Source organism: Rhinatrema bivittatum, chromosome 2, assembly GCF_901001135.1.
Source record: "Rhinatrema bivittatum chromosome 2, aRhiBiv1.1, whole genome shotgun sequence".
Classification (NCBI taxonomy): Eukaryota; Metazoa; Chordata; class Amphibia; order Gymnophiona; family Rhinatrematidae; genus Rhinatrema; species Rhinatrema bivittatum.
Genome location: NC_042616.1, coordinates 425,185,871 through 425,212,774, shown reverse-complemented (window position 1 = coordinate 425,212,774; position 26,904 = coordinate 425,185,871). Strand labels below are relative to the sequence as shown.

Sequence of the window (26,904 nt, the reverse complement as noted above, 5' to 3'; positions counted from 1 at the left end):
TGGGGTGAGCTAGGAAGGGGCTTTCCCTACTAAGGCAATGGATCTTTCCACCATGTCATGGGTGGAATCTTTTTTTTTTTTTTTTTTAAGGACTGCAGGCCTTTTGTAAAGGGCAGGAAGGGCCCTAGGTGGAATCTCGAATGCCCGTGTCAGCAGTCTCCCTCCTCGAGGTCGCAGAAGTGGTCAAAGGAGGATTCGTCCCCCTCCAGACGGGTAAAGCGGAGAAGGGCTCAGCGTACTGTGGGAGAAGGTGAGGACATGGATCCTGGGAAGGTGGGGGATCCCAACGAGGCATTTTTGGAGGAGGGGGAGATTCCTCCAGATGCAGAACTGCACAGAATGATGCTTCGGCATTTTCACAGATACAAGATGTCTGGTTTTGATTTTACAGACCCTGAAGGTCCTTGGTTATGGGGAGGCCTTGCCTGCAGTGGCTCAGGATCTAAAGAAGAATCCTGTGATTCTTCCTTTGCAAAATGTGTACTGTTTTTTTTTTTCCTCTGCACGAGGCTGTTCAAGAACTGATTGATTTGGAATGGAATTCTACTGAGGCAAATTTTAAAGGGGTTTGCTCATTAGCGGGTTTTGTACCCTATGGATCCTAAAGCTAGGAAGCAACTCCAGTTTCTCAAGGTGGATGCCCTGATCTGCATGGTGATAAAAGTACCACCATTCTTGTGAAAGGAGGTGCAGCATTATAAGATGCCCTGGATTGAAAGATTGAGGCGATTTTGAAACAGACCTTTGAGGCAGTGACCATGAATCTTCAAATCTCCGCATGCTGTTGTATGGTGGCCAGAGAATGAGCCATACCTGGAGCCAGGAGCTGCGTTGTTGGCAGATGCAGGATACGATTTGGCTGCTTGTGGGGGTGGCTTCAGTTATTGCAGCTTAAAGACTCCTCTGACTGCAGAACTGGTCTGCGGATACTACAAGTCCAGTCTTACCAAGTTGCCTTTTAAAGGGTGCTAATTGTTTGGAGAGGAGTTAGAAAATATGGTGGATCGATGGGGAGATTCCAAGTTTCCTCTCTTATCTCAGGACAGGAAATCTACTCCCTGATTTTCATTAGCAAAAGTGTGATTTCAAAGCGCCTGGCGTTTTCGATCTTCCAGAGATTCGAGTAATCAAAGGTCCTGCTGCTTTGCCACGTCTCATTCCTTTCGGGCTAAGAAGCCAGATAAGGAAGGTGCCTTCAGCTCCAGAGCTCCTCGATCCTACAATGAAGTTTTGGAGGCCCATCCTCCAGTTCCGGAAATAGGCACCCGATTGTCTCAATTTTATTGGAGGTGGGCCCACATCACTTCCGACTGGTAGGTCTTGAAAGTGGTGTGCGATGGGTACACCTTGGAACTTATCTGTCCTCTCTGACGCTTTTATGGTTTCCCCTTGCATTCCTCAGAAAAGCGGACAGTGGTTCAGGCCATGTTGCAGAGGCTGCTCGCTCTGAAGGCCATGGTGCCAGTTCTAAAGGATCAGGAACTCACAGATCATTATTCCATTTACTTTGTGGTTCCCAAGAAGGAGGGCTCCTTTTGACCTATTCTAGATCTAAAGGGAGTCAATCGAGTTCTTTGGGTTACCCGTTTTTTGAATAGAAATCTTAAGGTCAGTCGTCATGGCAGTATAGAGGGGAGAGTTCCTTATTCCTCTGTACCTCTAAGGCATACCTACACATTCAAATTCGCAAACAGCATCAGCAGTATTTGTTGTTTGCAGTTTTAGACCACCATTACCAGTTTCAGGCATTGCCTTTCAGCTTGGCCAGGATGCCCGGGACCTTTTCAAAGGTGACTGTAGTGGTGGCTGCAGCTCTCCATAAGAAGGGCATTCTGGTTCATCAATATTTGGATGACTGGCCAATCCTGAGCAAAGTCGGATGCAGAGAATCAGGTGGTGTTGAACTGGGTGGTTCAGTTGCTACAGCACCTGGGATGGGTAGTGAATTTGACCAAGAGCAACCTGCAGCCATCTCAGGTTCTGGAGTATCTGAGTGTCCGTTTCAATACAGCTCAGGGCAAAGTGTTTCTTCCCGAGTCCCGCATTCAGAAGATCCGGGGGCAAGTACAAGCCCTGAGATTGGCGGTCTCTCCTTCTGTATGGTTGTACCTGCAGATGCTGGGATCAGTGGCCGTGACGATAAGAGGTGGTCCTTGGGCATATGCGCATATGTCTCTTCTGCAGAGGCCGCTTATGGTCCTCTGGAATCCTCAGTCTCAGGAGTACAATGTGCTGTTGCCCTTGCCACTGGAAATGAGGTGACAATTGCTCTGGTGGTTATGCTGGGATCATCTGGAGAAAGGAATGGAGTTGGACTCTCCCGATTTGGTTGGTGGTCACTACAGATGCAAATCTACTAGGTTAGGGAGTTCACTGTCAGGCACTAATAGCTCAGGGACAGTGGGATCCCAAAGAGGCATCTTGGTCCAGCAACCGGCTTGGAAGCCTGAGCAATTCGGCTAGCCTACCTGCAGTTCAAGGCCCGGTTGGTAGGAAAAGTGGTGAAAATAATGTCAAACCCAACAGCGGTGGCCTACGTAAATCATCAGGGGGGGGGACTCTGATTCGGCAAGTCTCTCAAGAAATGGACCACCACCTTCAGTGGGCGGAACAGCACTTACTGGCATTGTTGGCTTCTCATATAGCAGGAGTCAACAGTGTGCGTACAGATTCTCAATCATCATGAGTTGGATCCAGTAGAATGGGAATTGGTTCCTGAAATTTTGTCTCAACATGGAGCGACAGTTTTCCACTTCTTTGACTTATATCTGGGTTTGTTGGGTCTTTGAACATTGGTGTCAGAACTGCTCTTGTCTTCCTTTGATTTTGGAGTTTTTGCAGGAAGGTGTGAGTAAAGGTTTGGCTTTGAATACACCCAAGGTGTAGGTGACTGCCAGGGCGTGTTATCAGGGATGCATTCAGGGGAGGCCCCTTTCTTCACATCCAGACATTGTCTAGATTTCTGAGGAGCATGAGGCACCTTAGACACCCCCCCCCCCTTGTGTTTCCTAGTGCTTTTGTGGCATCTGAATCCGGTTCTCTCCTTTTTGGCGGGTCCAACCTTCCGTCCTCTGTGGGGTATTTCCTTGCGGTTGTTGACCCTGAAGATGGTATTTCTGGTTGCTGTTTGTTCAGCGAGGCAGATTTCAGAATTGCAAGCCTTGTGTGGAGAACCCTTTTTGCTTATCATGCTGGATAGGGTCCACTTAAGGAAAGGTACCTGCCTTTCTTCCAAAGGTGGTTTCAGGTTTCTAATTGAATCAGTTGGTTTTTCTACTATCCTTGAATAGGGATTTGAATGGACAGGAATTCAGGAAACTGCGGCCTTTGGATGAGCGGCAGCATTTATTACATTATCTGGATGTTATAATGTCTTTCGTAAGACGGATTGGTTCTTTCTCCTTAACCGTGGGGTGAAGAAGGCAGAGGTGGCCTCTTGTGCCATGGTGGCTCAGTGGATTAAGGAGGTGGTGACAGCGGCATATGTGGATGCTGGGAAACCTCTTCCAAAGCAGATACGAGTACATTTGACTCTGGTGCAGGTGGTTTCCTGGGTGGAATTGCGTTTGCTTTCTCTGGTGGAGATCTGTAGAGTGGTGGCATGGTCTTCCTTGCACAGTTTGCCAGATACTACCGGTTAGATTTGGCTGCGTGGGAGGATTCGTCCTATGCTAGAGCAGTACTGCTTGGACCTCAGGCAGCCTCCCGCCCTTCTGGGGAGTAGCTTTGCTACATTCCACTGGTATGGACTGGCCTGCTCGGATGAAGAGGAAGGTGAAATTACGTATTACCTGTTAACTTCCTTTCCTCGAAGTAGGGCAAGCCAGCCCACCACCCCACCCTGGGCTACCTTGAGGCAGTCGACAATCTTCTGTTGGGTGAGATCCTTTATTAAGGATCTCAGATGAACAAGGAACTGCGCTGTACCTGGTGAGTTTCGTTCTATGATATTAGTCTTGCAGTTTTTCTATGTGACTGTTGGTGGAGCTGAGTCCAATGTTTCCATTATGTGTTTAAAAAAAAAAGTTGAATTAGAACATTCCTCCATTATATAATATTTCAAGTAGTGATTATTGGAGGATGCAATAACAATTAGGTGGTTTAGTGTCCACAGTTGGCTTTTGAAGAAAAATACTGATTGGCTGATGTCTGTGGTGAGCTGTATGAGAGGGACGTCAGCAAATCATTCTGTCTCCACCTGCTGGTTGGAATGCACAACCCACTGGTGTAAACTGGCTTGCCCTACTTCGAGGAAAGGAAATTATCAGGTAAATAATTTCACCCCTTATTTTTTTTTTTTTTTTTTTAATCACCACCCCAAAACTCTCTGCTTTCTCTCTTATTTACTGTATATCATGCCCTCCAGTAATTATTATCTACTTTGCAACCAAAGCCTCTGAACTATTTCATCAACTTTGGACAATTCTTACCCTGGGCCCCATAAAAGGTATCACAACCTGAATTTATTTGCAGTGTTCTTAATCTTCGATTTTCATTTTTTTTTAATCCAGATTTTGAAAAAGATGAAAGCAAAAAAAAAGAATCAACTGACTTATTTCTTGAGTGTCACTATTTCTAGTTTTAGCAAGGTTCTCTTAGAACAGTGAGAGTGGCTTCATATCAGATTTTGGGGTATATGAACTGCTTGATTTATGAGTGTTTTTCTTAGCCTTAAGGGTTTGCATGAGACTTCTCTTTAGTAGTGATAGGAGCTGCTCTGAGGTGCCTCTGCGCCCTGCGGGAGAGGGGTTTGTCAGAGTGTCCTTTATCTGCAACAGGGGACACGAACCACATACTGCTTAATTCTTTAAAATGAGTGCAAGAGGCTCTTGTGGCGATATCAGCAGGCAGGGAGCGATGAGCTGATAGCAAGGGCCATGCTTTTGAGTGTGTCTCTTCCATCTCTGGTTTCAGGTGACGGGAAATGTGTGATCTGTGACTCGTATGTACGGCCATGCACGCTGGTGCGAATCTGTGACGAATGTAACTACGGCTCCTATCAAGGGCGTTGTGTCATCTGTGGAGGACCTGGGGTCTCTGATGCCTACTACTGCAAAGAGTGCACCATCCAGGAGAAAGACGTGAGTGTTTCAGAATGTCACATAGCATGGGGAGGACAGGCTGCTGCGTTACAGTCCAGTTGTTGTTAGGAACGTGTTTGACATACTTCTGCAAAGCAGGCACAAAAGGGGAATCAATAAATGGGCTATATCTTCAGTTCTCCAATGAGAAACAGGCTTGCATTAACCATAATGCGTGGATGATGTCATCAGATGGTGCTGACACAACCCCAGCTCACAGAGCAGAATGACTGAGGTGCTTCTCGCATTCCTCCGTGTCTTGCACTGCTCAACAGAGGTCCGCCCGTATGACAGCAGGCAGCTGTCATCTGCCTGCTGTCATACACACAGGCTAACTCTCCCTGTAGCACCTGACCTGCCAGAAGAACAAGGGAAGCACTGGAGCTTGCCTGTGAATGACACCTTAAGGTATTTGTTAAGGAATCCATGTTTCCAATCCTTGGGCCCTGCTGCGTTAGGGCCTGCTGTATAAGCCGTGGGAGTATATGAAAGGGAGAATTCACACTGATAGTCATTACCTTTTGAGCAAAATAATTGTATATTCTGTTTATAGAACAAAGCCCCACATAGTCGTTTTAGAGTTTGGATGTAGTTAACTCTTTTTATTTGTAGAATGTTTATATAATTACATACTAAATTAAGCTTTCCCAGCATGTGGATAGATGGATTCAGGACCAATGGGTTATGCACATCTACCAGCAGATGGAGGCAGAGCAAGCTGATGTCACGGTATATATAGTCCTGCCGTGATATCAGCCTGCCAGTATTCTCCGTCTCCAGCAGATGTTGGTCATGCATTTCCCTACTGGGGCTTGCTTTGAAATTTAGAGGAGAATTAAAAGAAAATTAGGCCTTACCTTCGATAATTTTCATTCCTGTAGTACCAAGGATCAGTCCAGACTCCTGGGTTTTGCCTCCGCACCAGCAGATGGCGACAGAACAAGATTTGACTGGCTCTGTCATAAATACCAGGGTGCCACCCACAGTTTGCCAGTATTACACAATGTCAAAGCAGAATGACCCCTAACTTAAAACTAACTATATACAGAAATCTCAACCGGGAAACCGTTGGATCACTGACCCCAACAACAAACCGGACCCGTAAAAGAGGTTAACAAACGGGAGAACCTCATAGATCGGGTAAAACTAGAGCAGAATCGGAAGCAGCGGACTCTCCGAGACTTATATGCACACAGCGGGCGGGACTCTGGACTGATCCTTGGTACTACAGGAACGAAAATCAGCGAAGGTAAGACCTAATTTTCTTTTCCCTGTACGTACCGGATCAGTCCAGACTCCTGGGATGTACCAGAGCTTGAAACTACTTGGGCTGGGATCCGGAGAGGCCCACTCTCTCAATACACCTGCTCCGAAATTGCCCTCCCTTGAGTCCTGGACATCAAGCCGATAATGCCGTGCAAAAGTATGCAAAGATTTCCAAGTTGCTGCTCTGCAAATCTCCTGTGGAGAAATCTGGTGACACTCTGCCCAGGAAGCCGCCTGGGAGCGAGTGGAATGCACCTTCAGCCCCACCGGTAGGGGCCGACCACAGAGCAAATATGAGGAATTTATGGCCTCTTTCAACCAACGGGCGATGGTGGTTTTGGACGCCATATTACCTCTCTTTGGTCCATTCCAAAGGATGAAGAGATGATCCGACAATCGAAAACCATTAGTAGCTTCCAGATAACGCAGTAGCGCCCTACAGACATCCAGCTTTCTTTGAAAGGGAGTCCGACCTATCCAGGTTGGTAAACGATAGTAGCTCCACTGACTGGTTTAAATGAAAGGAGGAAACTACATTTGGCAGAAAAGATGGGACCGTCCGTAAACTAATTCCGGACTCAAAGATCTGTCATGTCAGATTCTCAGGCAGTGACCTCTCCCTCATCGAGTACTTTTAAGCGCCGGAATACACCTTGATTGACTGAAGGTATTCCAGATAGGAATCCGGATGGCACTGATGATGAGGTAGATCCTGACTCTCTGGAGGATGGGGAAATTCTTCTGGGACTGGAACCATATAGGACTATGTTGAGGTTCTTTCATAGATATGAACTGCTGGCCATGATTTCCCAGATGTTGAAGATGCTGGGAGTACCTGGGGCAGATTCAATATCTGAACCAAAGAAAAACTCCATTTTGGTTTCCTTGTATAAAGCCTCTTGTTTTTTCCCTGTTATTGAGGCTATTCAAGAATTGATTGATGTTGAGTGGGACGCCTCGGAGGCAAATTTTAAAGGGGGTCAGACCTTGGAAGGCATGTACCCTCTGGATCCAGTAGTGAGAGAGCGTCTGCGTTTTCCAAAAGTGCCATCTTTAAACGGACAACTATCCCCGTGGAGGAAGGAGCGGCCTTGAAGGATGTGCATGATAGGAGGACTGAGGCTATCCTTAAGCAAGCATTTGAAGCAGTGGCAATGACCTTATAGATAGCTTCTTATTGTTCCCTGGTGGCTCACTCTTGTTTGCTTCTATCTCAGGAGGTTGATGACTCTGGTATGAATTCCAGGGCAGTTATGGAACCCGCCGCAGCCTTTTTAACAGATGTGAGCTGCGATTTGATACACACCTTGGCCAGAGGAGTGGCTTTGGTAATAGCAGGCAGATGTCAGTTATGGTTGAGAAATTGGTTGGCTGATGCAACCTCCAAAGCTAATCTTACAAAATTGCTCTAAAAGGCTTGCTCTTGTTTGGGAGAGAGTTGGAAAAACTGACTAGTAAGTGGGGCGAATCCCCAGTTCCTTAGTTGCCAAAGGATAAGAAGTAGTCACTGCATACCTTGCTATGAGGGGTCATCTCAGGTTCCAAGTGGTTTCGTCCCTACAGAGGGACGATCTTTCAGAAGATTCTGCCTTTTGGTAGGTCCCAGTCCTTTCATCCCAGACAGCCCAGGTGGGGAGCGGGCTCAGGCTTGGGTCAGGTAGTGGTAGCTCCCGAGCCTCCCAATGAAGGTTTGCTAAGCCACCCCCGGGGACAGGAGATAGAGAGATGTCTCTCTTTTATCAAAAGTGGGTCGAAATCACATCAGATCCGTGGGTCCTGGAGGTGATACGAGAGGAATATGCACTGGAGTTTCACAGTATTCCTCGGAATGTGTTCATGGTGTCTCCCTGCCATTCCCCACAGAAGAAACAGGCAGTGGAGTGTACACTGTCAAGGCTCCTTAGTCTGAGGACTTTGGTTCCAGTACCCACGTCTCAAGAAAATATGGGTCGATATTCCATCTATTTCGTTGTGCCCAAGAAGGAGGGCTCCTTTTGTCCCATCCTGGATCTCAAAAGTGTCAACCATCATTTGCGGCTGACTCATTTTTGCAGTCGGGGGGGTGGGGGGGAATTTTGACCTCCTTGGATCTGTCCGAGGTGTACCTTCATATTCCCATCCGATTGGAGCACAAATGTTTTCTGTGTTTTGCCGTGTTGGGGTGCCATTAGTTTTGGGCGCTGCCTTTTGGTCTAGCCACCACTCCAGGAACTTTTTCCAAAGTGGTGGTGGCGGCCGAGTTGCGAGAGGATAGGATCTTGGTACACCTGTATTTGGATGACTGGTTGATTCGGGCCAAGTCTGTGGAAGCGAGCTGCCTGGTAAACCTCCAAGGGGATCTCCTGTTGCAGGAGCTCAGTTGGGTGATGAACCTAGCCAAGAGCAATCTTCAGCCAACTCAGTCGTTGGAATATCTGTGTGTTTGGGTTGACACAAAGCAGGGCAAAATTTTCCTGCCAGGAGCTCGTACATAGGTGAGTCTCTTTCTGAACACTGTACGCTCGACAGTGTGGTCCTATCTGCAGGTACTCAGTTTGATGGAAGTGGTGCCATAGGCGAGAGCACATATGCGTTCTCTTCAGCACTCCCTGCAGTCTCATTGGAACCTGCAGTCTCAGGAATATTCAATTTGGCTTCTCCTGCCAATGGAAGTCTGCTCTCACCTCCGATGGTGGTAGCAAGTGGATCATTTGAGAAAGGGAATCTCCCTGACATTGCTGGACTGTTTGGTACTCTCAACAGATGTGAGCCTCCAGGGTTAAGGATTTCATTGTTGGGAACTAATGGTGCAAGGGCACTGGGATACAATAGAGTCTCTCTGGAACATCAATCGGCTGGAAGCCCAGGTGATCTAGTTTTCTTGCTTGTAGTTCAGTGGCAGGATGCAGGGTCGAGCAGTCCAAGTAATGTCGGACAATGCAACAATGGTGGCTTACATCAGTTGGCAGAGAGGAACCAAAAGCCAGGAAGTGTCGCAGGTGATAAACCAACTTATGGAATGGGTGGAAGTGCGTCTTCAGGAGATCTGTCTTGCATGTTGCAGGAAAAGAATAATATAAGAGCAGACTTTCTAAGCAGGGAGAGTCTGGACCCAGGAGAATGGGAATTGTCAAACGAGGTGTTTCAACCGATAGTGGATCGCTGGAGCCTTCTGTTTCTAGACCTGCTGACATCTTCTTGCAGTGTGAAGGTTCCTCGATTCTTTAGTCACAGGAGAGATCCGAAGTCCTTTGGAATTTGTGCTCTCATGCAGATCTGGCCAGAGGACAAGCTGCAGTATAACTTTCCTCCATGGCCCATGTTAGGGCAGACTAGTTCAGAGGGTCAAAGGTCACAGGGAGATGGTGCTTTTGGTGACATAACATTGGCCCAGTAGACCATGGTATACAGATCTGCAGAGGCTCCTGCTAGACTTCCCTCTCTGCCTTCCAGCACACAGGAATCTGTTGCAGCAGGGGCCTGTCCTTCTCAAAGATCCAACTCAAGGGCTCACTTGCTGAAGTGTGGATGTTCTACTACTGTGATTGCCACCTTGTTATGAGCATGAAAGTTCTCCACTTGCCTATACATGGGTTTGGCGAGAGTTTGAGGCTTGGTGTGAAGATTGAGAAGTGCTTCCTCATTCAGTTAAAATCTCGCTCATTTTGCAATTTTTGCAGGATGGGTTGAATAAAGAGTCGACCCTTAATTCCTTGAAGATACAGGTAGCGGCTCTTGCCTGTTTCAGGGACCAGATGAATGGTGCATCCTTATCGGCTCATCCAGATGTAGCTCTTTTCTTGAGGAGAGTGAAACATCTTCCTCCCCTTGTGGTTACTGTTACCCTAGTGGAGTCTTAATCTGATGTTGGATTTCTTGGCAGGCCCTATGTTTTCACTATTGCATAGCCTATCATTGCGGTAACTGACCTTGACAACTGTGTTTCTGGTGGCAATATGTCCTGTGTGATGAATTTCTGAGCTGCAGGCCTTGCCTTGCTGGGAGCCATTCCTTCAGGTGCATCCAGGGGCGATACAGCTGTGTATTGTTCTTTCCTTCTTTTTTGCCTAACGTGGTCTCATATTTTCACTTGACTCAGTCCATTTCCCTGCCATCCCTGGATAGGGAAAGAGATGCGGAGGAATGTCGCCTGTTGCGTCCTTTGGATGTCAAGAGACATGTTGTGAGGTATCTGGAGGTTTCTAAACCTTTCCAAAAGATACATCACCTGTTTGTCCTTCATTGTAGAGGTAAACAGGGCGAGCCAGCTTTGCGATCTACAATAGCTCGCTGGATTAAGGAGGTAGTCACAGCCGCATATATGGCCACTGAAAAGCTGTTACCTGCTCAGGTTAGGGCTCATTCCACTAGGGCTCAGGCAGTGTCATGGGCGGAGGTTAGATTGCTGTCTGGATGTGCAGGCCCAGGAGGATGCAGCCTTTGCATGTGCAGTGTTGACTGGACCAGGGGCAGCCTCCCACTCTATTTGGGAGTAGCTTGAGTACATCCCACTGATCCTGAATCCATCTATCCACATGCTAGGAAATTAGAAATTACTGCTTACCTGATAATTTCCTTTTCCTTAAGGTGGATAGATGGATTCAGCTTCCCGCCCATAACTGCCAAATGATTGTGTAATGGTGTTTCCTGTATGACTACATATTCCAGGGGATTATTGATAAGTGTTCATCCAGTCCCTAGCCTAGTATGCATATGTTCTTGCCTGAGTTCAGTGTTTCTTGATGGTTGTCTGTTTTTAATCAAGTTTTTGCTAGTCTGTCCGCAGTTGCTTTTGAAGAGCATACTGGCAGGCTGATGTCACGGCAGGACTGTATATACTGTGACGTCAGTTTGTTTTTTCTCCATCTGCTGGTAGAGGTGCATAACCCACTGGGCCTGAATCCATCTATCCACCTTAAGGAAAGGAAATTATCAGGTAAGTAGTAATTTCTCATTGTGTTAACCAATAATTAACTCGTAACATGACAGAAATGATAAGAAAATAAGTGTTTATGTGAGGTGATCTTGCAGACACCCAGTGTAGACGTTTTTACGCTAACAGAACTACTATCCAACACCAAACTGTCAAGGACATTCTGTACCAGTCCTAGTTTATTAGCTCCCCTTTCTAAGCTTTCTGGGATTTATAATTCAATGGGCAGAGGAGGAGAGTCTTGGCGTTGAATCATTGCATGGTTTCCTGTAATCTTTTCTCTTTATAGAGTTTCTTCTGTGCACACTGAGATGACTGGATGATAGGAGGAGGGAATAAAAATAATGGAAACGCCCCAGGTAGCTGAAGCCTCATGGTACCATACCATTAGTTGAGGCAAGCTGAAAGATGCTGCTGTGTCGCAAATAAACTCAGGACTGGGCTAAAGTGTGCATGATGGACTAGAGCTGGCTGCTCAGCGGTGCATGTATAAAATCGAACATGCTTTTATTTTAAGTTGCACAAAATGTTTGCCATGCTTCCTTCTAATGGAGGGAAACCTGCAGTGTAACCTTGTTTTCTTTCATGCAGCCAGACCAAACTCTCCGCCTTCTCCAAAGGTTAGCCGAGTCCTTATTTGCAGATAATTGCTGAAAGGGCTCACTTTGTGCAGTTGGAGTTGAGCTCCATTCTTCAGTTTCTATCTCGCAAGCACAGCAGGTGGGAGGTTTTGTCCTCCACCCAGAGGGGAAGAAGTACTTTTAAAGCAGTTAGAGAGATAACAAAATTGTGTTGGATTTTCAACCAAAGTTTTTGAACTGCTTTTTGTGTTAGGAAAAGGAGGCTTATTTGTATGCTATAAATCTTAACATGTTGAGAAGGGTTTGGCGATGCAACAGTTCTCCACAGTGACAGAACACTTTTTCATTTATAATTGCAAGCTTTTGGCAAAATACACGTAGAAACGTGACAGTAGAAAAGGACCATAATGCCTTTGTAGTCTGAATGTATAGTTAAGATGAAGGAGAGCGATGGGGGAAAAAAGAATCGTATTTAAACCACCTTTTGATTATGTATCGGCATAAAGATCAGAGCGTCTTGGCACTGCTTAAAGGCCTCTGTAGCTGTGAGGGATTTGGTGTTTGGTTAGGCATAATGCCAGCCTTCCTGCCATTTTAGGTAGCATTTGAAAAGTTCTTTCATTATCTGTAGCCCATTGTTTCTGGCCAGGAGAAATGGAATGGCTTCCTCATGGATGATATGGTATTCATGCATATTTCTGTATTTAAATAATTAGTGTCATAGTTTTCCAAAATTCTATCCAGGTATAATAGGTAAATAATAATACCCAGTTACAACTGGTCCTCATCTTGTCTGCTGCTGAGACTGAATGGAGTATAGTGGGGTTTGATGGAGGGACAGGGATGTCCTGTGCAGTTGCTGGAAACAGCCGAGCTGTCTCCTTGGTGTACTTAATTGGTACTAATCAAGAGACTTGTACCAGTCTTTTTCCTCAGGGCAGGAAGTACTCTGGTTATCAAGAAAACTTAATAGGTGGGGTTCTGCTAGATTTATTCCTAGATAGCTGTGTGAACTGTGCTTTGAATTTTTTTTGCTCTGTAAAATGTGAATAGACTGTTCTAAAATTCACTTTTCTACTGGCAGATTGAGGGGGGGCTGTGTCTGACTACAACTTGTTACTGGCTAGTACTAATCTTCCTCTCTGCTGTACTCTTGTTTCCTGTTCTACTTTGACTTTTCTCAGTGAAGGGGGTGTGATCCACTTTGTATATTAATTATAGCAAAGCAGTACTTGTGCTCCGATTATATCCTAGTAGTTACAAGAGAGAATTTGTAAGAGAAGTTTTGAGAAAAGTCATTTTTTTCCTATTGGAACAGAAATAAAAGTAGTGGATATGATAGGAGGGATGCAGTGCAAGTTTTTAGAGACCTTTTGGAGGCTATAATAATGCTCCATCTATGTCAATTTCTCTGAACTAAGAATGAAAATCATTAACTGAAGGCATAATTGGCCAAAATTAATGGGGATGCTCCTATGGCCTGAGTCCACCAAGTCTACCCCTTCCCTTGAAGAGGATCCTAAAGACAAGTAGCAGATGGATTGGACTTCAGGAAGGATAATGACTGCCTCAGAGAGAGAGTCTCTCCCTGGAAAAAAAAAATACTTCTGTACTGCTCCTCCTTGGCATTAGCAGTAAAGACATCCGGCCACTAGGTGCCATCTTAGAGCAATGACCATGGCTCCCTTCCTCCACATCATCCCCAGCCAATCCAGAAAATGGAAGACTTAAGGATTGAACCAGGAACCTTATTAATGTGGCAGTGCAAGGCACTGTCACTGAGCCACCAAACCAGACCAGAAAATGAATGTCTGATTTCAAGTTCATCAAGCTTCTGTTCTTTCAGAGCTAACAGCTTCCAAAGGTTCCCAAATGTACAAATTCAAACATCTCTACAGTTTCTTGTTGCAAGTTTGATCTTTCAGTTAGATGGCACTAGTATTTTTCAAACGCAGGATGTGTGACATTTGATTCTAAAATAGCAAAAATGTGTAGTTGGTCAAATTTAGGTCTATATCACTCTTTTTTTTTTTTTGTAAGACTGTCGCTTTATTAGTTGAGGTCTGATGCTAAGGTTTTTTTATTCATTTAAATTATTTTGTATATCATGAATGATTGATTGGCAAAGACCTTGGGTATTCACCATTCATGCGTTCTATGCTTGAGCAGGACTACAGAAATCTTTGATCTTGCAAAGTTGGGCTGGTTTCCTTTGTTCCATAGTTGGGAGATTTTGAATTTTATTTTTTTTTCAGTAATTTGCAAAATAGTATAACTTGCAAATTACTTGTGTACCAAAGGGTTGTTTTTTTTTGTTTTGTTTTTTTAATAATCTGTTGGTATTTTAATGCATCCATTTCTAAAATAGAATTGGTTTTCTTACTATTCAGTTGCAATTTCTTCAATTACTGCATTCATCCATTGGTTTATTCAGGCTTTGACCCCCATACACTGACCATTTTCATGTTTTAAATACAAGTCCTTGTATTTAATGAGCTTTCATTTCACAATAATTGGCTGCCTTAATTGTTAAATTATTTTAATTATCCATTTATTGAAACTGGTTTGGAGCCTGTGACTTGATGTCACTGAACAACAAAACTGAAGTAGTAGAATACGCAGTACATTAAATAAAGAGCATGAGTTACAAAATGGTCAGAGTCCTGGGCTTCGAGTACCAGCTGTAAGGTGAGGGAATACCTTAAGGAGCCATGACAGGCTAGGATGTTCTTGATGAAGCAGAGCAGTGGGCTAAACTAAAAGCCATTTGTAATGGCAGCAAGTATTTTTACTGGAAAAACAAGAGTAACAAAATCAGTATGGTTTTAAAATAGGTGGCTGAAAAAGTGAAGACAAAAAGATTAGCACTGAAAAGGAACATGAGATCTCGGAAAGAGGAGAGTAGGAAAAATATCTGGAAAAGCTAAGGCAGTAGAGCAAGTTGCCAACTTTTTTTTTTTTTTTGATGTGTCAGGGAAAAGAAGTGCAGAGGCGTGATTAACATTGAGAGGAGCAAATAAGGAATATGTGGAGGTTGCAGGAGCTCCCAGTAGAGGATGTGGAGATAAAAATGGAAACATAATTCAAAAAAGCATGGCATAAGCACAGAAGATCCCTAGTGGAGAAAAAGTGAGAGGAAAACCAGAGATCGCCCTAGGATTTGCCATGGCACTGAGAGTGAAACTGAGCAGACTAATGGATGGTATGGTCTGTATATGCTGCTATATTTGATGATGGAATGTTGCAATATTGCAAACAACCTACCCATCACTCCCTCCAGTTAGAGGCAATTGGAGAGATAAAGACAAAAAAGAGGGTGGAGAAAGGAAGCCCAACCTAATGATACTGCAGGCTATGCGGTATCATTGATACAACCAGACCACAGTTTCCCAGAAAGAGGTTGGTGGCTGGGTACTGCCCAGCAAGGCCACACAAGGTCCTAAGACATTTAATACTTTGGTAGCTCTATGGATTGGTGTGAGGCTGAGCTGGTGGGTGTTAGATTAAGTATGGTATCTTGCATGGTCATATACCCAGGATAGTAAAGAACCAGTGAGGAAGCAAACAAAAACTGGCTTGAAGAATGAGTGGTCACATTCTCTGGCTGGCAGCTGGGAGAGATCCTTGCAGTGTGGACTGGAATAGTTGGGCAGAATGGATGGACCACTTGGTCATTCTTTTGCCTTATAGTGTTGCTGTGGAAGGTGAGAGAGAAAAAAAGAACAAATACCGAACAAATAATTTTATTCAGTGAACCCTGAGGAAAGTGTTGTAGGAGGCCCGCAGACAGACAGTCCATATGGTAGAGGGGCAGACACCACTCCGTTTACAGGGAAGAAGGTTTTCATGGATTTATCAGAACAGAACTAGGATGTTAAGAGAGCTTAGAGAGGTTTTGGCAGCTTCATGGATAATTCTGTTCCATCATTCTTTGTCGATGGGAGTGGTTCCAGGGGACTGAAAATAAGCAGATGATGTTGCCCTTCATAAAAACTGGAAATAGGAGGCTGGAAACTGCAGGCCAATCTGACCTTGGTGATGGATAAAGGAATGGAATCTCTCCTAAAGATGACAGTGGAATATCTGGAATCTAGCAATCCACAGCATCCAAGGCAGCATGATTTTTACCAGAGGGGAAACATGTTGAGCATCTCTAGTCAACTGCTGTGACTGGGTGACCAAAGAATTAGAGGAGGTTAGGACCATGAAGGAGGGGGTTGGGAGGAGCGGCTGGGGCTGAGCTACAAAAGAAGGGAGGAAGTAGGGGAGAAGCTGGAAACGAGAGGAAACATTGGTAGGGAAACAAAACATGTCAAATGAAACAAGTGAAAAAAAGAAAAAAAAATTAGATGACAAAAGGATCAGAGAAAGCTATAAAGATTTTTTTTTTTTCCCCTGAATCCAAAGGATTTCGGGTAGTGCTTGCTTTTTTCCTTAAAATGTTTCTACCCCTGAGGTGCGAGTACTTGGCTTTCAGTAAGGCTTTTGGCACCGTTCCACACAGGAGGCTCTTCTAAATAAGCTGAGCGGTGGGGTAAATCCAAAGTAGGTAAACTGGGCTAGAAACAGCTTGAGTGACAGGCAAAGAAGATAGTGGTATTTATTCCAAGGAAAGAAGGGTTATCGGTACAGTGCCTCAGGGGATCCGTCCCTGGTTCAGTTCTCTTTAATATTTTTAAAAGTGATATTGCAGAAGGGCTGGAAAAAGGTTTGTCTTTTTTTTTTTTTTCAGGTGAGGCTAAGATCTGCAATAGGGTGGACACTCCATTGGGGTTCCTGAACTTCATCTTCGAAGGCTGTAACTGTCAGATTTCATGCACATTCATTGTGGAAATCCTGAAAGCCTTTTTGCATGCATTGCCTTCGTTGTATGCAAATAGATCTCAGAAGGCATAGAAAAAAAAACATGAGGCATGTCAAGACTAAGACTTAAAGGAAAAAGCATGTTGAGTCATATATTTAGAGTGCAGAAATCTGAGAGCACATTTTGGAGGGTGCATCAATGTAGTGGAAAATGTCAGGGTAAATCACATACAGCAGAGTTTCCCAACCTCTTTTGCATGCAGGGAGCCCCTTTTCAACATTCAAAAGTTTTAGGAACTCTCATCCTGTCTCCACCAATCTCTCATTTTCCTCGCCAAGTCTTTCCCCATCAGTCTTTTTCTCTTTCTCCCAATTCCTCACCCCCCCCCCCCCCCCCTATAGTGTGTCCCTTTGAACATTCAGGGGCCGGTGGCACCACAAGTACTTTAGTACCTGCAGGGATTTAAAAAAGATCTGATGATGGGCATGACCTTCCCACCCACTTCCTTGATCCCTAGCAGCCATCCATCCCCATCCTCCTTGTGATCCCTGATGGTCATTTCTCCTTCTCCTATGACCCCTTCCAAATTGCTTTTCCTTCTGCCATATCCCCCTGTGGCTCCCTTCATTGGTTCTCTCCTATTATCTTCCACCCACGCTTGACACCTTCCTGAGTGCCTTCCCTTTGCCATCGTCTCCTAGCAGCACCTTCCCCTGTCCTCTCCCTCCTGCATTCTTACCTCCTGTCCTCCTCTTCCCCCCTTCTTCCTGAGTGTTCTCCCTCATGTACTCCAGGCACCCCCTGCCCTTTTTTTTTTTTTTTTAATGCCTGTTTTACTCCTCCCACCTCATGCACGGGCTCTCAAATGGTCACTTCCTCCTGCTTCCCTTGACCATACTTATCACTCAGTACAGTTTTTCTTCCTCCCTGTCAGCCCAGCAAGGCAGCTAGAGCATATGCAGTAGCACCTGCAAACACTCCAAGGTTATGACCTTGCTTGCCACCTCTTCCAGTCATGTGGAGCAGTAGCTAACTTGGATGCTGGTGACATCATGCTTCCTCTCCTCTTCAAGCTCTTCTTGGTGGCAATCAGCTGGACTCTTCCCCTCTGAGCCAGTTCAGGCTCCTTGTGGCAGCGATTGGCCATGCTTTTCCCTGGAACCTCGTAGCAGGAGTCAGTCCCATTCTTCTCACCCACCCCACTTCTCTCAGCTCCTTGATACTGTGGTCTTCCTTTCCTCTTCATGGTGGGCAGAGTGGGATTAGGCAATGAGATTAGCCAGCAGTAGCCTTAAAGCAGAGCCTCTCATTGAATTCAGCCTGCACTTTTTCTCAGCAGCTGCAATTTGTCTCCCTTCTGGCTGGATCCCAGGTTGGGAACCACTTTGACACATGGTGATCTCAAAATAGCAAAACGGTGTGGCAGGTCGGAGGAATACTAGGGTACATGGGAGAGGTATTATTTAGAGAGAGGTGATAATGCCTTCGTTCTGATCATTGGTGCAACCTTACCTGGAATACAGTCTATTTGTAGAGGTTGTAGCTCCCAAGAAAGAGTGCAGACTGCTCGGAGAAGATGCACTGTAAGCTGTGTGAAATGAAGCTTAAGCACCTAAATATGCATATAATACACCAAGGGTGGCCACAAACAGGCCTGATTTCATGATATCCACAATAAATATGCATGAGAGATTTTCATACCCTACTTCCATTATATGCAAATCTATCTCGTGCATATTCATTGTGGATATCCTGAAAACCAGGCCTGTTTGTGGCTTTTGAGATGGCCATCCTGGCGTAGATAACCAGGAGAACCAGAATACATTCAAATACCTCAAAGGTACAAAAAGCACAAAAGCAGGAAACTTGTTTCAGTGGAAAAAAAAGTTGTAGATCAAGAGATAATGATGGCGATGCTCCAGGGCGGTAGACTTGGGAGTAACATCAGACAAAAATCATCACAAATAGGCTAGTGGATGTATAGAACAGTCTCTCGGAGAAGGTGGTAAAAGCAAAAACAAAATGCAGAGAATCTTTAGAAGTGAGGAGAGAGCCTGAGATGGGGTAGGCACTGTGGTGTTGCATCAGGATGGTCTTCACAATCCTTATGCAGGGTCCCTCACCCCACCCAAAATCGCCATCAAGCAAGTCACCCATACATAAATTGTCAGGGCATTGGTACTGGCTAAGGGTAATCCCAGAGCAGGAGTGGGCTGGGGCTGGAACTGGAACAACTGACTTCTTAAAAAAAAAAAAAAATGTGAAGCTTGCTGGGCAGACTGGATGGGCCGTTTGGTCTTCTTCTGCCGTCATTTCTATAAGGCTGAGCAGGACTAGGTCTTCTGCCTGTACCAGCCACCTCCCCCTCGGGTTGAGCTCTCAGGTTCTGGTGGCCAGCAGGGCTTAAATAGGTGATCATGGGGTGCAAAAGGATTCCCACTTGAGCAGAGCTGGCTGCAAGGTACTGAAAGGTGTCCACAAAAGGAGATAACAGGGAGTGCACTACAGGACAGACGGACATACGTAAAGGCCTTAGTAATAGGGCCATCCACAGGGTAACACAGTACAGGCCAACCACAAAGCAGAGCAACACATAGAAGAGGAAGGCCACAGTTAAGACCACAAGAAACAGTAGCAATACACAGAAACCCAAAGGAGAACTAAGGCAAGGTACTAGGATGGTCACAGCAAAGATTAAGGAAATTCCAAGATGAGACAAGGTATAGTGAGTAAGGCGGGACTTGTAAGGACTGGCAGTGCTGACTCAGCCTTCTAGGCAAGCCTGTGCAGCTCAGACTGTGGCCCGGGCCATACTGCAACCAGGATCCTCACATAAATAGTGTAAAGAGCAGGAACTCTCCATATCGCTCTAAACCAGCCAAATGCTCTTAAAATGTAATCACTAACAGTCTACCAACACGACAGACTTGTCCAAGGAATTCACTATCTTGAAATTCACCTTTTTTTTTTTTTTTTCTTTTTTTTTTTAATCCTTACTTTCCTGGACTGTTGTGAAAATTCATAAATGCTGATTTTTTTTTAATCCTAATAAAAGCTCTTAAGAAATAAGAGGCATAAACCAGCAGTGGCTCTGTACTGTTCCTTTAAGGCCTTGTGCTGATGAGAGGAAGTATGGAACTGAGCCTTGCAGGTTAAGAGAACTTTTTAAATGTTTGCTGTATGCTCAGTCTGATCCTAGCTAGTAGGGTTGGGGGTGGTATGCTCCAAGGCCCTGCCACGGCTTTATGAAGGGTGAGCTGTGAGACTCCTGCATCTGACTAGAAAGGAGAATGACCTCTGTGATGCGCCTGCTCTGGAACTTTGTCCCAATACAATGGTGCCAGGACAGAAGCTGGTAAATATGCCAGTGCTAATGCTGATAGAAAGGATACAGTGAAACGGGTGTAGATACTTTGTCCTCACTTCCTTTCCATTGCACAAGCTTCCAGTACCCTGCAATGAAAATACAGTTGGAGGTATGCTGGTGGAGAAGTGTGTTCTCAGTTTCCCTTAATCCTTCCTGTACCCTCCAATGCTTTTAAAAAAAAAAAAAGTATCTGGGATAAACTGAAGAGTTCTTTGCTTCTGCAACCTATCTGAAAGATGTGAACTATAACCCCAGATGTCTCCTAGAGCTCCATAAGAACCACTTGTGATACTTTTTCTGACTCCATTTCTTCCTCATAGGATCGTGTCCTTGGTTGCTCTTTCTTTTCCCTTGCGTCTTCTATCAGGGATGGCAGCCCAGTTCAGGCATGCTAACCTGCTTTTATAGAGGTTTCTTGACCTTCAGAGACCTTTGTAGAATAACTTCGTGCTCACAGTAGGAAAGAGCAGCTAAATTTCCTTATAATATGTGTGAGGTCAGCTGCTGCTGGGAAAATGTTTTTCTACCACTAAGTCTGGCTGCCCATGCAAATTATACATTATAGCAGATTTGGTGCTGCATGTGTTCACAGTTCTGAATCCGGCACAAAGTACTAGCAACTTTTTCAAAGCTGCACCTGCTTAGCTGCTGCCACCATTACACTTCTTATAAGTGGATGTGTTACTAGGCTTCTGAAACCAACATGGAAACCACCCTGATATATTCAGAGCCCACAAATTCCATGAAACAGATAAGGCAGATGATGACACTGAGGCCCATCTAGCAACTAAAGCCATGCAGACCAGGCAAGAAACAAATTGAATTAAATGTCTTCCCCTCTTGTAGTACTTCCTTATTCTCCATGCCATTATCACCCAGACATTTTATGACAATCCAGAATGTTCTAGCTGTGCTCATGCTAAGTGATACGCCATGACAGACCCGTCAAAGCACAAGCATTGTGGAGTCTGGCAGGCAGTCCTGGTTTAGCCCCAAACTCATTCAGTTCTTGAGTTGGAAATAGATGCCTACTAGTTGAACTGCAGCACTAGCACTCTGCCCCACATCTCCACAAGATGAAACCCGGGGGGGAGAGGAATGTCCTGCAATCTTGATAATAATACAGTGTCAGACAGCACGGTGAAGGTTTTTACTGCTTACTAGAGTTGTTAAAGTGGATCTTTATGGGCTTGGTCACAGAAATATGAAGAGAGGTTGATTTGTTCTTTTTCTTAAGTCTTGATTATCTTAGTATTGAAAAAAGGATCGTATTTAATCAGGGCCTGTACTGGCCACCCTAGGTGAATCAGCCTTGCCTCCTTACCCCCCCCCCCCCCCCCCCCCCCACCACCACCACCACCACCAAACACACCTACAAGCAGCAACTGCAGCATCCTCCTGATGGTAGCAACAGCTCTGACCCATTACTTTTCTCTTTGACAGTGATATTCCAGCACAGCGTTCCCATATGCTCTCCCTGCCCAACAGTATACCTCCTTTCTGTCTCCCCATCACTCTCTTCCACCTCCCTCCCCTTGCCCAGCCCAGCACCACTGTTGTGCACATAACATTTTTTCCAAGTGAGCAGGGGAGGAGAGAGACGTGTCGCTCCTTTCCTATTGTTATCCCTTGCTGCAACCCCCTAACCCTCACCTCCAGTCTCTCCCTCAGTATCTGCCTATTGCTTCTTCCCCCTTTTCTCTTCCTCAGTAAGCAGCTGGCCCCAGTCTTCCTCCTCTGCTTTAACTGAGTGTCAAGAGCGTACCACAAACCTGCTCCAAACCCATGTGCCTATGGCAGCACTTCTTAATCTCGCAATGCACAAGATCAGCATCAGGAAGGGGGTTGCAGCTGGCCCCTGAGGTTTGAACGTGCTCCCAGGGCTGGCTCTGAGAAGGAATAGAGCAGTGGGGAATTGTGGCACAGGCTCCACTTGGTGGTTCCTTCAGTTCTTAGGTTAGAAGAGCCTGGGGACCCCCGCAAGCCACGCTGCTCAGCCTGGTGACTTCTTATCTTCCACTTGTTGGGCCCTGGCAGTGGAGCATTTTTTGCTGTCCCTATTCCAAATTTCAGTGCTCTAGGCCAGCCCTATATTTAATGTGTATTAAATAAGATGGACTTTCTCATTTAGAAGCTTTGTGACCAAATTAGCAACTAGGTACCCATTTACAAACAGATTCTCTTTGAATCACAGATTTCAGGATTGATGAGAGAATGTCAAAGGTATAGGACAAGGTCTGCAGGTGGCAAATGATGTGCCTATGGTACCGAGGTTTTGATGCCCTCCTGCTGTGCATAAATAGCCATGCAGGGATGTTGGGACAGCAGTGTTTAATTTAAAACAAATTCTGATTAGGTCCCAGTTAATAGAGGAGGTGGATGTTGGGACAGCAGTGTTTAAAACAAATTCTGATTAGGTAGCAGATAATAGAGGAGGTGAAGGCCTACAAGGAAAAATAGATTGAGGTGGGGAAAGGCATACAGGCAAGTTGAGAAACCTACAAAGCTTCCAGGGGAGTGGCTGAGTGTTGATGACAGTGACAGCATCACTCCACCTTCCTTCTCTATAGTATGTAGGATTCCTTCTGTGGGAAACTCCCTTCCTGACATTTCTTTCTTTTCATTGCCATAACAGCGAGATGGCTGCCCGAAGATTGTCAACCTGGGAAGCTCCAAAACGGATTTATTCTACGAGCGCAAGAAATATGGCTTCAAGAAGAGGTGATCCATCAACCTCCTAGGAAGTTTGCCCTGAATGGGGCAGCAAGAGGGACTTGAGAAGATGCTGAGAAACGTGGACTCTTTCATTGAAAAGAGTTTGTGGGGGGGGTTTGTTTTGTTTTGTTTCTAACTGCAGAATTAAAAATTTGTTTTCTAAGTAATTGTTGTACTGTACTTTTTTTTTTTTTTTTTTTTTTAAAAAGCTCAACATTGCAGTGCTATGGTAATAAAACACAAGATACTGATAGCTAGAAAGCTTAGAACTTAAAACATAACAAACTGAAGTTTGTAATTTCATGTCATTTGCCCACCTGGTTAGCACTGATCTATACCCTTCAGTTAAATGCACCACTATTTCCTCACATAATAAATCGAAAATTGTGTACAGTATTAGGGATTTTGTTCTGTGGATGTGGAGATAGATTCACTGGCAACAGTGCTGGGCAAACCCATCCTTCCTTATTGTCCTAGCAGACAGATGACCGTGTTGGCCATGCGGCCTACTGCTAGGTCATGCAAAGGAACTCCGGCCCAGACCAAATCTGACTTGTTTCTCCAGTCTGGGCTGGTCTGGTAGGACTCAAGCAGAGAAACTTAGCAGGTAAGAAACCAAGTTTTTCTATCTGCATGTCTGCTGCTGAATCTAGCTTTGGAAGCTAAGGTGTGCTGAGCCCCCACCTCCCCAAATTTGGATTGGTTTGCATTTCGTTAGCAGCCTGCACCTGTCAGAACTCAGGATGGCTCATAAAAGGCTGGTGTAGCAGTAGCTGCGATGTGCGCATGGCAAGCATTCTTCCCGTTTCTATAGATTTAGTTTTCGTTGGCACCTTCTGTGTTTGCTGCAGAACGGAACAGAATGGCATTGGGGGGGGGGGGGGGGGTAATGTCTTCAGTGCAGTGGAGGAAAACAAAGGAGAGAGTGAGGCCAGGATAGAGAAGTGCCATTTGTGGCTGAGGCTTAATGATGTGTACAAATAGAATATAACTTGGGAGAATTGCACTAAATTTCTGCCCCCAAGTTCTTTAAGAGTGAAAAGCACTATATTTTGGTTGCCAGTTTTTCTGTGTCCCACAAAATACATTCCTTCATCTCAGTGGTGCTTTGAGGCCTGACCCTCCATCCCAACATGCATTTCCTATCCCTCAAATGTGAATGTGAAAGTTGTCTAACCTAGCTGTGTTTAATTATTGCTTATTCAGAGTAAGGGGCATTTCTCAGCAGAGATACCAATTTTATTTTCCTTTATGGTATTATCCTTCTCCTAACCCTACACAGTAACTTAAAAGAAGCCAACCGTGGCCCATCACCTCCATCTCTTCTGCTGCTGTTCCCTTGGAGAACTTCACAACTCCTCTGTATTTTTTCCAGCCCCTCACCCAGGAGCTGTCCTTCTGCTACTGGGTTGCAAACTTTTCTCCTGCTTCTGTAGTATCCAGTGATTTATCCTAGCAGGAAAGAACCCAGAGCTGTCGAGCATAGTCTGCAGGAGTTTACTTCCTCTCCCCATCCCACCTCTCAAGACACAGTCACTTCTAACTCTTTCCCAAAGTGAGTGTCTCATAGTAGTGCCTCCCAGAGGCATGTCCAAAATGTTGCTAATGTTCTTTCCCTCAGAAGTTTTCTGTTTCATATGTTAGACTATTATTATTTTTCTCATCGGTAGCCCTAAGCTCTGAAGCCACCTTGCTTATCTCATTTTCTTTCCGGTACACCTGTATTATCCCCAGAACGCTCACCTCATACTTACAGTTCAGCTGGTCGAAACTGACGTTCTGTGACATAGGGACTGACATGCCTACAAATTGCAGAAATCTGAGAAGGCCTCTGGTGGCCATGTTTGTATTTGATCTTTAAACTTATTCTTCTAATTCTGGGAGGCATGGGCATAAAAGGATTGAGTGGATCACTTAGCCAGAGGAATTAGGTGCTCACTGTATGGCTTAGTCATATTAGCCCAGAGCTGAGCAACTTAGGTACACCACTCCTTTTAACCAAGTGCTCTTGCAGTGACAACTGTTGTTTCCCCTCCACCTAGAGGCGAGATAAATCCCTTCTGTTCCTGAACCTTTGCTGGACTTGTGCTCTAGGCCTAACTCTAACCCTAAGGTTTGAAGGTTGTTTTTTTTTTTTTTATCTCCTCCAAATGGAAAAAGCCCATAAACATCGCATTAGGCTACAAAAAAAAAAAACAACCTATGGCATTCTGCCTACAATATTTAAAAGTTTTTGCCATGCCAGTTGCTCTTGTCTTATCAGACAAAACAGCAAAAGCACAAACAGTGCCTGTGAAGGCCCAGAGAACAGAGCTTCCAGCTATTCCCAGTTTGTAGAAGCTGTTATGCTTGTTCCCCTTTTATGGACAAAAAAGCCAGTGGAAATGTCCTTGCTGTCCAGCTCCCATTTCTTTTACATCATCCCAGCAACCAATATAATTCTAAGGCACTTGAGTAACCATATATGATGTATGCATTTCAGAGTCACTGTTGCTTTGGCAGTGTGTGTGCTTTGAAACGCACATGATGATGTATTTGTGGCACCGGTGCTGGAAGTCTTTCCTGCTTCCATAGAATTTGTAAAAGAGAGAGGAGTTGGGTAGCAAGGAAACCTTTGCTGGTCATTGCTGGCACAGGGGGTGCATGCCACCTTTTTCAGGGCCTTGGTTAATTTTCATTCCCTTCTTTCAGTCCAAGAATAACCTTGTTTAATCTCTTGCTTGTTTATCCATGGAACAGATCTGAAGGAGGGGTAGGCTAAGAGCTTCAGAGAAATTTAGCTGGGTGGCAACAAGGCAGGTACTGCACTGTAAAAATCCTCTGAGGGCAGGCTTTACACAAGAAAGGAACAAGAAATATTAAGGAAAAAAAATGGAAATAATTTCTCCGAGGACAAGCAGGATGGTAGTCCTCACACATGGGTGACACAGATGGAGCCCGATGCGAAAAACTTATGTCAAAGTTCCTAGAAACTTTGACTAAGCACACTGAGCATGCCCTATACTAGGCATCCACACAGCCAAGAATTTGGCTTTTGCCTTGTGGAAAACTTCGATTTTTGTGGTTTTTCACTATTTTTTTTCTTTTGGTCCATTATCAAGTCCTTCTCAGTTCCTCCCCATAGGGTTTTCAGCGGTTGATTCCCCCTCCATGGTGGTGGTGGTGGTACCTCTGTGTCTGTAGGCCATCGAAGCCCGCCATTGTTCCGTCGTCTTTCCCCTTTTGTTTTGCCCCATCATGGTTGCATCTGATTTCCACCAATGTCTCTAGTGCCCGAAGACCATGTTGATCAGATTTTCATGATGTTTGCATCATTTGCATGGGAGCATCACATGATGTCCAGGGTTGCTGCTTGTTCACCTAGATTACCCAAAGGGATGCCTGCTTCGACATAAGATGGACCACCTCTTCAGGTCAAAGAAGTCCAAGCCATCAGCATTGAAGGACCTCTGAGCTGAACTGATGGACACTATGCCATCAATGTCTATGTTGCTGGATAGGAGCACGAGAGACGGACCATTGTCTATCTCCTCTGGGCTGAGGACACCAGGTTCATTGTCCTCAACCTCTGCACCGGTGAAAGACCAGGCCGACCATCATGGGAAGACCAAGAAGCATTGGCACCGGTCCCCGTCATTGCACAGGACTGCACCGGCTTAAGCTGCGATGCCCCTGAAGCGACCCCCGTGGCGAGAAGCGCTCATCCTCCAGTGCCTGGGGTCTGCAACTGTCTTCATTGGTCCTGGTGCGGGTCGCCGATTCACCCTCATGGGTCCGAGGAAGACCTGGCCGCTCTTCCTTCCTCCCAATCAGTGTTGGCTTTGGCAACATTTGAGGAGCTGGAATGTTAAGTCCAGCTAGCAGTGGAGCAGAGGGCTTCAGTCTTGTGGCACTGACTGAGCCGGTTCCACCGGTCCTCATACAGCTTCTGGCGAAGCTCAATGTGCTCATTGGTGCCTTACTGACCCAGCTAGCATTGGTTCCTGGGGGGGGCACAGAGGCTTCTCCCTTCCGATACGGTGATCATCGCTGGTTCCTCTGAGGAGGAAGCTCCATCAAGGTAAGTGGAGATGCCAAGGTCTGTACTCCGCCATCCAATTCCATCGGTACCTGCTCCTCTGGATGTTGGCCGAGCACTTGGGGCGTCATCCTCTGTAGATGGAGTGAAGGATGCTGTG

At 45.4% G+C, this 26,904-nt stretch overlaps 1 protein-coding gene across 2 annotated transcripts in view; it reads left to right on the top strand.

Moving 5' to 3' along the window:
• Positions 1-22,893, top strand: part of PHF5A (PHD finger protein 5A) — a 49,780-nt gene extending 26,887 nt beyond the window's left edge. For both annotated transcript variants that reach the window (XM_029590247.1, XM_029590248.1), the window contains exons 3-4: positions 4,915-5,081; positions 22,647-22,893. In XM_029590247.1, the coding sequence (XP_029446107.1) occupies positions 4,915-5,081; positions 22,647-22,736 (257 nt within the window). In that variant the 3' untranslated portion in view covers positions 22,737-22,893. The remainder of the gene's footprint in view (positions 1-4,914; positions 5,082-22,646) is intronic.
• Positions 22,894-26,904: the final 4,011 nt, after the last annotated feature.